The sequence below is a fragment of the Oncorhynchus nerka genome, linkage group LG3 (assembly GCF_034236695.1).
Source record: "Oncorhynchus nerka isolate Pitt River linkage group LG3, Oner_Uvic_2.0, whole genome shotgun sequence".
NCBI lineage: Eukaryota > Metazoa > Chordata > Actinopteri > Salmoniformes > Salmonidae > Oncorhynchus > Oncorhynchus nerka.
In genome coordinates, this window is record NC_088398.1 from 74,603,153 (window position 1) to 74,616,323 (window position 13,171).

Consider the following 13,171-nt stretch of genomic DNA (forward strand, 5'->3'; position numbering starts at 1 on the left):
ATTTGAATAGGCTAATTGACAAGTAACTGCTATGCTGTCAAAATCTGAAAATGTAATATTTTAGCCTTAGAAATAGATAAAAATGTCTTAGTTAGCTACCCTTCTTTGAAGTCGGCCACCTTAGCCATTTCATCCCTGTTTCATTGAATGAGGGAAAGTATTTGGTTCAAATTGTAATGTTGCGGGCTCACAGTACCAGTCAAACGTTTGGACACACCTACTAATTCAAGGGTTTTTCTTTATTTTACTATTTTATACGTTGCAGAATAATAGTGAAGACATCAAAACTATTAAATAACACATATGGAATCATGTAGTAACCAAAAAAGTGTTAAACAAATCAAAATATATTTTAGATCTTAGATTCTTCAAAGTAGCCACCCTTTGTCTTGATGACAGCTTTGCATGGTCTTGACAATGTTTCTACAATGTAAAACATTGTAAAATGAAGAAAGACCATTGAATGAGTAGGTGTGTCCAAACCTTTGACTGTTGCTGTATATAACAACATTCTAATCTTGTTTAGCATTATCTAGTCCAATTGTGGCATGTTTTCACAATTTTTTATTAATTTCAATGGGGACATTCATTTTGAAGGTGAACTGCAGATTCCACTGTTTTTCTCTCACCAATGTTGTTCAGGACACACACGTTTACATTTAGGCCTCAACAGAAGCCACATTTAACTCGTCCACCTCCCAATCAACAACATCTTAGTCACAGATAAGGTTGAAATATTCTTCTCCCTTAAGCCACAGGATATTTTTTATTTAACCTTTATTTAACTAGGCAAGTCAGTTAAGAACAAATTCTTACTTACAATGACGGCCTAGGAACAGTGGGTTAATTGCCTTGTTCAGGTGCAGAATACAAGAATTTTACTTTGTCAGCTTGGTGATTTGATCTAGCAACCTTTTGGTTATTGGCCCAATGCTCTAACCACTAGGGTATCTGCCATCCCATGACCTATATACAGTAACTAGTGTTGTCCTGACAGGAGCTAATGCTAGCACCTCTCTTTTGAGGCTTCCTGTTTGTCTAGCTGATCAGGGTCTTCCTGTTTGTCTAGCTGATCAGAGTCTTCCTGTTTGTCTAGCTGATCAGTCTTCCTGTTTGTCTAGCTGATCAGCGGCTTCCTGTTTGTCTAGCTGATCAGAGTCTTCCTGTTTGTCTAGCTGATCAGGGTCTTCCTGTTTGTCTAGCTGATCAGGGTCTTCCTGTTTGTCTAGCTGATCAGAGTCTTCCTGTTTGTCTAGCTGATCAGAGTCTTCCTGTTTGTCTAACTGATCAGTCTTCCTGTTTGTCTAGCTGATCAGTCTTCCTGTTTGTCTAGCTGATCAGAGTATTCCTGTTTGTCAGGCTGATCAGAGTCTTCATGTTTGTGTAGCTGATCAGCATCTTCCTGTTTGTCTAGCTGATCAGGGTCTTCCTGTTTGTCTAGTTGATCAGTCTTCCTGTTTGTCTAGCTGATCAGGGTCTTCCTGTTTGTCTAGCTGATCAGGGTATTCCTGTTTGTCTAGCTGATCAGTCTTCCTGTTTGTCTAGCTGATCAGCGTCTTCCTGTTTGTCTAGCTGATCAGGGTCTTCCTGTTTGTCTAGCTGATCAGGGTCTTCCTGTTTGTCTAGCTGATCAGGGTCTTCCTGTTTGTCTAGCTGATCAGAGTCTTCCTGTTTGTCTAGCTGATCAGTCTTCCTGTTTGTCTAGCTGATCAGAGTATTCCTGTTTGTCAGGCTGATCAGAGTCTTCATGTTTGTGTAGCTGATCAGCATCTTCCTGTTTGTCTAGCTGATCAGGGTCTTCCTGTTTGTTTAGCTGATCAGAGTCTTCCTGTTTGTCTAGCTGATCAGAGTCTTCCTGTTTGTCTAGCTGATCAGAGTCTTCCTGTTTGTCTAGCTGATCAGAGTCTTCCTGTTTGTCTAGCTGATCAGAGTCTTCCTGTTTGTCTAGCTGAGTCTTCCTTTTGTCAGCTGATCAGGGTCTTCCTGTTTGTCTAGCTGATCAGTCTTCCTGTTTGTCTAGCTGATCAGGGTCTTCCTGTTTGTCTAGCTGATCAGGGTCTTCCTGTTTGTCTAGCTGATCAGAGTCTTCCTGTTTGTCTAGCTGATCAGGGTCTTCCTGTTTGTCTAGCTGATCAGGGTCTTCCTGTTTGTCTAGCTGATCAGTCTTCCTGTTTGTCTAGCTGATCAGGGTCTTCCTGTTTGTCTAGCTGATCAGTCTTCCTGTTTGTCTAGCTGATCAGTCTTCCTGTTTGTCTAACTGATCAGTCTTCCTGTTTGTCTAGCTGATCAGTCTTCCTGTTTGTCTAACTGATCAGTCTTCCTGTTTGTCTAGCTGATCAGTCTTCCTGTTTGTCTAACTGATCAGTCTTCCTGTTTGTCTAGCTGATCAGTCTTCCTGTTTGTCTCAGAGTCTTCCTGTTTGTCTTTGACTCTTCTGTTGTCTAGCTGATCAGTCTTCCTGTTTGTCTAGCTGATCAGTCTTCCTGTTTGTCTAGCTGATCAGTCTTCCTGTTTGTCTAACTGATCAGAGTCTTCCTGACCATTGTTGAACTGTCAGTCCCTGGGGATCAATGAACAGGACCAGGCTTATCTGGAATTTTTCTGGAGAATCATCTGTGGGACCCCCATGGTGGACAGTAAAGAATCAAATGTTCTCTTGAGTCTGAGGTCAGGAACAGTTCTGATTAAATAACAAAACAAGAAGGCCAATTCCAGTGCATTGTAACATGTGTGATGGGTACTTCACTGGGAGTGTCTAGCAGTAAACATGTGGTTTCAATTAACAAGGGAACAACATGAGCAATGCCCCTGCGTGTTGGTTAGTACTTGTTTTGTGCGTGTGTGTTTGGTACTTGTTTTGTGCGTGTGTGTTTGGTACTTGTTTTGTGCGTGTGTGTTTGGTACTTGTTTTGTGCGTGTGTGTTTGGTACTTGTTTTGTGCGTGTGTGTTTGCGTGTGTGAAAGAGAGTGTGTACGTGCAAGTCTGTGTGCCATATTCTGTTTGAGCATACAATGTGTGCGTGTGTGCGTGCGTGTGTGTGTGTGTCTGCTGTCTGTGTCCTGTGATAAAGCACAGAGGGGACTCTTCTTGTCAGATCTAAGTTTCCTGCCATCTAGAACAGACAGACCACTCATACCTGGAGTTTCAACCTCAGACATGAGACTTAATTCCTTGGAAAGGGGCTCAACGTCTCCTGCTTCTAAAGCAGAGAAGCCCTTAGACAGGAAGAAATACTACTATATCGCTGCAGTGCCTGGGACTAGGACTACACATACATGTATAATGGACCACACAGGTTAAACTACAACAACGTCTTTACATGTTTCTAGTTGTCTGTCTCAAAGTCAATCCCCCTGCCCTCTGTCTTCTTCCCAATCCTCCATTAGAGTTTGTGCCCACACCTCAGTCACGCACATACACACACCTGCAGCTGTGATGTCTGTCTCAAAGTCAGTCCCCCTGCCCTCTCTGTCTGCTCCCCAATCCTCCATTAGAGTTTATGCCCACACCTCAGTCACGCACATACACACACCTGCAGCTGTGACTTTAAGTGATGGACGCTTTCCTAGAAGGATCGCCGATACAGTGGAAAGGGACACACATGCACTGATCAAATATGTGGTCTTCATGAGTTTCACACACATCCAAGCATCAGGCACATACACTTTAAACCAAACCAGCACATACATCATGCATTGATGTCAATAGAAAATATGAGCTAAAGAATGAATTATGTTTCTCAGATTAGGATTCAATACTTAGTTCTATTGGATTCAGCCCTTAGTTCTATTGGATTCAGCCCTTAGTTCCTATATTATTCAGCTCTTATTTCCTATATTATTCAGCTCTTAGTTCTATACTATCAACCCTTAGTTCCTGTATATTATTCAGCCCTTAGTTAATTGGTATTGGATTCAGCCGTTGGTTCCTATTGGATTCAGCCGTTGGTTCCTACAGGATTCAATACTTAGTTCTTATATAATTCAGCCCTTAGTTCCTATATTATTCAGTTCTATAGGATTCACCCTTAATTCCTATAGGATTCTAGCTATTATATCCTATATTTTTCAGCTCTAAGTTCCTATTGGATTCAGCCCTTTGTTCCTATTGGATTCAGCCCTTAGTTCTATATTATTCAGCTCTTATTTCCTATATTATTCAGCTCTTAGTTCTATACTATCCAACCCTTAGTTCGTATTGGATTTCCGTTGGTTCCTATTGGATTCTTCCGTTAGTTCCTACAGGATTCAGCCGTTAGTTCCTACAGGATTCAGCCCTTAGTTCCTATAGGATACATACAATAATACTGCCTTATAGATTAGGAAGTAGCCTATAGCTTAATAGGTAGTATAATATATATTTCTGTATTTGTCTTTAAACATTGTGTTTTGTATCATAAATTAAACAAATTTACATTCTCTGCCAAATAAAAAAGTATGTCGCTGTTATTTTTTGTCATTCATATCCCTTTCATACACAGACTGAAATCCCACTCATTTACCGTACCTGCTTCTTTTGCTTGCTTTCTTTGTGTATCTGACAGGGAAGGTGGTAAAAACAAGGTAAAATAATACTCACCTAAAGACCTAGTCATGATTGCTCCATTTTCAAACACCCTGTAACCAGAATCCAGCTATCAGGTCTGTGTGAATTCTTCTCTGATTTTTGCAGGTAAATTCATTGACACCTCCATGGTTTAACACCTCCCTAATCTGAAATGCAAACAGCCCTGATGGTTTAATAATCTCCCCTGCCCCCACTGCAGACAGTGAGTAACGTGGCCATGGCTTGCTATATAAAGCAGGCAGACGGGAATCAGTTACTGTTTGATTGAGCGTTAGACTGGGAAAAACAAGTGACCTAAGCGACTTTCAGCATGGTTTGATCGTCGGTGCCAGACGCTGATCAGATCCATTATCTCAGAAATGGCCACCCTCCTGGGTATTTGGCGCAAGGCGGTGCCTAGGGTTTTAGAATGGTGTGACAAGTCAAAAACATCCTGTCAGCGGCAGTCCTGTGGGCCAAAACAGCTTGTTGATGAGCGAGGTCGAAGGAGAATGGCAAGAACCGTGCAAGCTAACAGGAGGGCCACAAACAGACAAATTCCGGTGCAGTACAACAGTGTTGTGCAGAGTCTTCCGTTTTCCAAACGCACATCTTCCTGATCCTTGTCACGGATGCAGCAGGTCTAGACCACACCGGGTTCCACTCCTATCAGCTAAAAACAAGAAGAAGCGTCTCCCGTGGGCACGCGATCACCAACACTGGACAAATGAGGACTTGAAAAACATTGCCTGAAACATGACAGTGAGTTCAGTTTTACTTGAGTGGCCTGGTCAGTCTCTAGACCTCAACCCAATAGAGCTTCTATGGATGACATGGAGTCGGGCTGGTCACAGCATGAATATACCACCGTCAATCTGCAGCAACTGCGTGATGTCGTTCCCCTGTTTCAGGCACCTTGTAGAATGCCCCGAATAATTCATGCTATTATGGAGTCTTCCTGTTTACTAAAGAACTCAAGGACACCTGGATTGTACAATCTTTGCACATTATTATTTTAAAGATTCTTCAAGCTTTTTCAAGATATTTTTTATCATTGTATAAAGCTATTTTTATGTCTTGCAAATACATTTTCAAGTTGATTTAAGTCAAAATTGTAACTAGGCCACAGTGTATATTTGGCCTTGTGTTTCAGAGTATTGTCCTGCTGAAAGGTGAATTTTTCTCCCAGTGTCTGCTGGAAAGCAAACTATAGCAGGATTTCCTCTAGGATTTTGCCTGTGCTTAGCTCTTTACCATGGCACTTTGAGATTTATTTTAAACTGCAAAACCCTTTGCACCACTGCACTTTGTATACCAGGGTTGTCAGTCTTCTCTAGTCACTGTCAGGCTCAGTCACTGGTATAATTTTTATATAAAAGCCATTCTGGGTTTTACTACCTTTTATTTTACTACATTTTTATTGTTCAGAAATGTGGTGGGTACTCTCTTCGTTCACTGCACTTTATCCTGCTAACTGTTCCAAATGTCTGAACTGAATTTGGTAAAGGGCTTTTATGTACTCTGCGCCATCGTCTTGGAACACCTTACAAAATACTTTTAAACTGGAAGAACTTGTCCCGATTGGTGTTTTAAATCAATGATGAAGGATTTTGAGGCTGATTCCCTGACCGGTCAATGTTTTAATTTTGCTGTTTTATATTCAATGTGAATTCAATGGTTTTTACTAGATTACTTGTAGTTTTCATGTTTGTATGTCTGTAATTTTTTGTAATGACTTGGTGCTGCCTATCTTTCCAGGCGCTCTTGAAAAATAGATTTTAATCTCAATGATCCCTTCCTGGTTAAATAAAGGTTAAATAAAATTAAAATAAATAGCTCTATTCTGTTTAATTTTAGTTAAAAAAATCTCCTAGTCCTTGTCGATGACAAGCATACCCATAGCATGATGCAGCCACCACCATGCTTGAAAATATGAAGAGTGGTACTCAGTGATGTGTGTTGGATTTGCCCCAAACAAAACACTTTGTATTCAGGACATAAAGTTAATTTATTTGCCACATTTTTTGAAGTATTACTTCAGTGCCTTATTTGCAAACAAGATGCATGTTTTGGAATATGTTTATTCTGTACAGGCTTCCTTCTTTTCACTCTGTCAATTAGGTTCGTATTGTGATCAGTAACTACAATGCTGCTGATCCATCCTCAGTTTTCTCCTATCACAGCCATTAAACTCTGTAACTGTTTTAAAGTCACCATTGGCCTCATGGTGAAATCCCTGAGCGGTTACCTTTCTCTCACCTTTATCTTTGTAGTGACTGGGTGCATTGCTACACCATCCAAACTGGGATATAATGCCTCTGAGGAAACAGAGGTTGAAGAAAGCTTATCACATAGCTTTTATATTTGGGGCCATGTCCTTCAGCTTGAATTAAATATATATATATATATATATATTTATTTAACCAGGTAGGCTAGTTGAGAACAAGTTCTCATTTACAACTGCGACCTGGCAAAGATAAAGCAAAGCAGTGTGACACAGACAACAACACTGTAAGGGTTTTCCTCCTCTTCGTCTGAAGAGGAGGTTTAACACTTGATCGGACCAAGATGCGGCGTGGTAAGTGTCCATGGTTGTTTATTTAAAAACCTGAACTGAACACTCAATGAAGACAAAACAATAAACGTGAACAAAACCGAAACAGTACCGTGTGGCGAACAAACACAGACACGGAAACAATCACCCACAAACACACAGTGAAACCCAGGCTACCTAAGTATGATTCTCAATCAGAGACAACTAATGACACCTGCCTCTGATTGAGAACCATACTAAACGAAACGTCTTGAAATTCCCAAAAACTAGAAAAACAAACATACACAACCCACCCAACTCACGCCTGACCATACTAAATAAATACAAAACAAAAAGGAAATTAAGGTCAGAACGTGACAAACAAAGTTACACATGGAATAAACAATAAACAAGCCAATAACACTATAAACAAGTCAATGACACAGTAGAAAAAAGAAAGTCTATATACATTGTGTGCAAAAGGCATGAGGAGGTAGGCAATAAATAGGCCATAGGAGCGAATAATTACAATTTAGCAGATTAACACTGGAGTGATAAATGAGCAGATGATGATGTGCAAGTAGAGATACTGGTGTGCAAAGAGCAGAAAAGTAAATAAAAACAATATGGGGATGAGGTAGGTAGATTGGGTGGGCTATTTACAGATGGACTATGTACAGCTGCAGTAATCGATTAGCTGCTCAGATAGTTGATGTTTAAAGTTAGTGAAGGAAATAAAGTCTCCAACTTCAGCTATTTTTGCAATTCGTTCCAGTCACTGGCAGCAGAGAACTGGAAGAAATTCAGCCAAATGAGGTGTTGGCTTTAGGGATGATCAGTGAGATAAACCTGCTGGAACGTGTGCTACGGGTGGGTGCTGCTATAGTGGCCAGTGAACTGAGATAAGGCGGAGCTTTACCTAGCATAGACATATAGATGACCTGGAGCCAGTGGGTCTGGCGCCCTCGAATATGTAGCTATAGGCCAGCCGACTAGAGCATACAGGTCGCAGTGGTGGGTGGTATAAGGTGATTTGGTAACAAAACGGATGGCACTGTGATAGACTGCATCCAGTTTGCTGAATAGAGTATTGGAAGCTATTTTGTAGATGACATCGCCAAAGTCAAGGATCGGTAGGATAGTCAGTTTTACTAGGGTAAGTTTGGCGGGCGTGAGTGAAGGAGGCTTTGTTGCGAAATAGAAAGACGATTCTAGATTTGATTTTGGATTGGAGATGCTTAATATGAGTCTGGAAGGAGAGTTTACAGTCTAACCAGACACCTAGGTATTTATAGTTGTCCACATATTCTAGGTCGGAACCGTCCAGCGTCGTGAGGTGGGTGCAGGCAGCGAACGGTTGAAAAGCATGCATTTGGTTTTACTAGCATTTAAGAGCAGTTGGAGGCCACGGAAGGAGTGTTGTATAGCATTGAAGCTCATTTGTACAGTGGGGCAAAAAAGTATTTAGTCAGCCACCAATTGTGCAAGTTCTCCCACTTAAAAAGATGAGAGAGTCCTGTAATTTTCATCATAGGTACACTTCAACTATGACAGACAAAATGAGAAAAAAAATCCAGAAAATCACATTGTAGGATTTTTTTTTTTTTTTTTTACCTTTATTTTACTAGGCAAGTCAGTTAAGAACAAATTCTTATTTTCAATGACGGCCTAGGAACAGTGGGTTAACTGCCTGTTCAAGGGCAGAACGACAGATTTTGTACCTTGTCAAAGACCTAGGGATTTGAACTTGCAACCTTTCAGTTACTAGTCCAATGCTCTAACCACTAGGCTACACTGCAAATTATTATTTGCAAATTATTTGCAAATTATGGTGGAAAATAAGTATTTGGTTACCTACAAACAAGCAAGATTTCTGGCTCTCACAGACCTGTAACTTCTTCTTTAACTTCTTGCGTCGAGCCATCCCGGATCCAGTTATCGTGACTACAGCCTCAAGCTCATTACCATAACGCAACGTTAGCTATTCATGAAAATCGCAAATGAAATGAAATTAATCTATTTGCTCTCAAGCTTAGCCTTTTGTTAACAACACTGTCATCTCAGATTTTTAAAATATGCTTCTCAACCATTGCAAAACAAGCATTTGTGTAACAGTATTGATAGCTAGCGTTAGCATTCAGCAGGCAACATTTTCACAAAAACCAGAAAAGCATTCAAATAAAATCATTTACCTTTGAAGAACAACGGATGTTTTCAATGAGGAGACTCTCAGATAGCAAATGTTCAGTTTTTCCTGAAAGGTTATTTGTTTAGGACAAATCGTTCCGTTTTTCGTCACGTTTAGCTAAAACAAAAAACCTGTATCCAGGATTGTGTAAATCTATCACCAAGCTCATTAGCATAACACAACGTTAACTATTCATGAAAATCGCAAATGAAATGAAATTAATCTATTTGCTCTCAAGCTTAGCCTTTTGTTAACAACACTGTCATCTCAGATTTTCAAAATATGCTTTTGAACCATAGCTAAACAAGCATTTGTGTAACAGTATTGATAGCCTAGCATAGGATTATGCCTGTCTTTCAGCAAGCAACATTTTCACAAAAAAACAGAAAAGGATTCAAATAAAATCATTTACCTTTGAAGAACTTCAGATGTTTTCAATGAGGAGACTCTCAGTTAGATAGCAAATGTTCCGTTTTTACAAAAAATATTATTTGTGTTGACAAATCGCTCCATTTTGTTCATCACGTTTGGGTAAGAAAAAAAATAAAAAATAATATTAAGTCATTAAAACGCGAACTTTTTTCCAAATTAACTCCATAATATCGACAGAAACATGGCAAACCGATGTTTAGAATCAATCGTCAAGGTGTTTTTCACATATCTATCGACGATAAATCCTTCGTGGCAGTTGACTTTCTCTTCTGAAGAAATGGAACGCGCATGGACCTACAGATTACGCAATAATTTCGACACAGGACACCGGGCGGACACCTGGTAAATGTAGTCTCTTATGGTCAATCTTCCAATGATATGCCTACAAACACGTCACAATGCTGCAGACACCTTGGAGAAACGACACAAAGGGCAGGCTCATTCCTGGCGCATTGACAGCCATATAAGGAGACATTGGAACACAGCGCCTTCAGAATCTGGGGCATTTCCAGTATGAAACTTCATCTTGGTTTCGCCTGTAGCATTAGTTCTGGGGCACTCACAGATAATATATTTGCAGTTTTGGAAACGTCAGAGTTTTGTCTTTCCAAAGCTGTCAATTCCATGCATAGTCGAGCATCTTTTCGTGACAAAATATCTTGTTTAAAACGGGAACGTTTTTTATCCAAAAATGAAAAGAGCGCCCCCTATCTCGCAGAGGTTAAGAAGCTCCTCTGTCCTCCACTCATTACCTGTATTAATGGCACTTGTTTGAACTTGTTATCAGTATAAAATACACCTGTCCACAACCTCAAACAGTCACACTCCAAACTCCACTATGGCCAAGACCAAAGAGCTGTCAAAGGACACCAGAAACAAAATTGTAGACCTGCATCAGGCTGGGAAGACTGAATCTGTAATAGGTAAGCAGCTTGGTTTGAAGAAATCAACTTTGTGAGGAATTATTAGGAAATGGAAGACATACAAGACCACTGATAATCTCTCTCGATCTGGGGCTCCACGCAAGATCTCACCCCATGGGGTCAAAATGATCACAAGAACGGCGAGCAAAATTCCCAGAACCACACGGGGGGACCTAGTGAATGACCTGCAGAGAGCTGGGACCAAAGTAACAACGCCTACCATCAGTAACACACTACGCCGCCAATGACACAAATCCTGCAGTGCCAGACGTGTCCCCCCGATTAAGCCAGTACATGTCCAGGCCCATCTGAAGTTTGCTAGAGAGCATTTGGATGATCCAGAAGAGAATTGGGAGAATGTCATATGGTCAGATGAAACTAAAATATAACTTTTTGGTAAAAACTCAACTCGTCGTGTTTGGAGGACAAAGAATGCTGAGTTGCATCCAAAGAACACCATACCTACTGTGAAGCATGGGGGTGGAAACATCATGCTTTGAGGCTGTTTTTCTGCAAAGGGACCAGGACGACTGATCCGTGTAAAGGAAAGAATGAATGGGGCCATGTATCGTGAGATTTTGAGTGAAAACCTCCTTCCATCAGCAAGGGCATTGAAGATGAAACGGTGCTGGGTCTTTCAGCATGACAATGATCCCAAACACACCGCCCAGGCAACGAAGGAGTGGCTTTGTAAGAAGCATTTCAAGGTCCTGGAGTGGCCTAGCCAGTCTCCAGATCTCAACCCCATAGAAAATCTTTGGAGTGAGTTGAAAGTCCGTGTTGCCCAGCAACAGCCCCAAAACATCACTGCTCTAGAGGAGATCTGCATGGAGGAATGGGCCAAAATACCAGCAACAGTGTGTGAAAACCTTGTGAAGACTTACAGAAAACGTTTAACCTCTGTCATTGCCAACAAAGGGTATATAACAAAGTATTGAGATAAACTTTTGTTATTGACCAAATACTTATTTTCCACCATAATTTGCAAATAAATTCATAAAAAATCCTACAATGTGATTTTCTGGATTTTTTTTCTAATTTTGTCTGTCATAGTTGAAGTGTAATTACAGGCCTCTCTCATCTTTTTAAGTGGGAGAACTTGCACAATTTGTGGCTGACTAAATACGTTTTTGCCCTACTGTATGTTAGTTAGCACAGTGTCCAAGGAAGTGCCAGAAGTATACAGAATGGTGTCGTCTGCATAGAGGTGGATCAGGGAATCGCCCGCAGCAAGAGTGACATCATTGATATATACAGAGAAAAGAGTCGGCCCGAGAATTGAACCCTGTGGTACCCCCATAGAGACTGCCAGAGGTCCGAACAACATGCCCTCCGATTTGACACGCATAAAGTAATCACAGGTGTTGATTGGGAGAGCTAGCTAAGACAACAACAGGTAAGACAACAACAGCTAATCAGCTAAAACAACAACAACGGGTAAAATGGTGATGAATGGGCAGAGAGGGTTGGTTAACTACACACAGAGCCTGAAAGCGAGATCATCAGAGCTGAAGCGCTTCAATTCCACCAAAGGTATTCATGTTCAACAGAGGCTGGCTGGGTGTGAGATGTCGGACAATGGAGAACCGGCACTTTATGCAGATTTAGCAATATATTCCAACATGACACATTATTCATACAATTCTGGAAACCTCCTGCCGCCATGGAGTAAGGTGCATCAAACAAATGTAAAAGGCCTTTATCAGACCATTTACCTGAACATTTGTATGGACACTTTAAAAACGTTCCTGGAGAAAGAGAAGAAATGTATAATGCATAAAGTGCGTCCCAGAGTCAGGCACATCCAGAAAGCCATGTCTGGACGGGTCCAGCAGTCTGGCGATTGGTTTCTATCCCCGCCACATCGGTCAGCCAATAGCAGAACAGGCTTTGAATAGGGGGCAGCTGCTGCCCAATGGAGACGACACGTATCAGCTGAGGAAGAGTCTGGAGGTCAGTACAGAGGAACTGAGAGAGAGACGCAACTACACCTGCACTGCCTCCCACCTCAGTCTGGACAACAAGCTGGATGTCAGCTGGGTACCTGAGTCTGGAGCAGACAGATCTGACTATCCTGTCAGCTCTACTGGTAATGGTGTCCATAACTATTCTAATCTGCATTTCCGTTTGCCTAAGGAGGAGAAGAGAGGCTGGCTCCCAGACATTGTCACAGCTCTCCAAACCCTGTTGATGCCCAAGTGGCTGAGCACATTAGCCTGTTTTCACATTCTGAGAGCTGCTATATTTACTGCTGCCACTCATGCAGTGACTTTCTCAATTCAAGCTCATCGACAATATGTGCAGTAGCCTAATAAAGAGAAGTCTTTGTTTTTAATGATACAGTAGTGCATTAACGTTCCAAAAACATGTACTCTCATTGCTATGACACTGATTTGTATGTGATATGTAAAATAAATGTTCTATTAACATTCATGATACAAATAGATCATTAGAGTTTAGTTAATTAGCAATGAGCAGAGGGAAATCTTACCTGGAAGCAAAATAAAAATACCAGGAACACCAATCACACACTGTCTTTCACACCAGAA

The 13,171-nt window shown here is 41.0% G+C and overlaps 1 protein-coding gene across 1 annotated transcript; it reads left to right on the forward strand.

Moving 5' to 3' along the window:
- Positions 1-12,064: 12,064 nt before the first annotated feature.
- LOC115118878 (T-cell surface glycoprotein CD1c-like) lies at positions 12,065-12,813 on the forward strand. Its single transcript, XM_029647606.2, is given in 3 exon segments — positions 12,065-12,441; positions 12,443-12,689; positions 12,691-12,813. Coding segments are annotated over 3 exon segments (747 nt in total).
- The last annotated feature ends 358 nt before the right edge of the window (positions 12,814-13,171 follow it).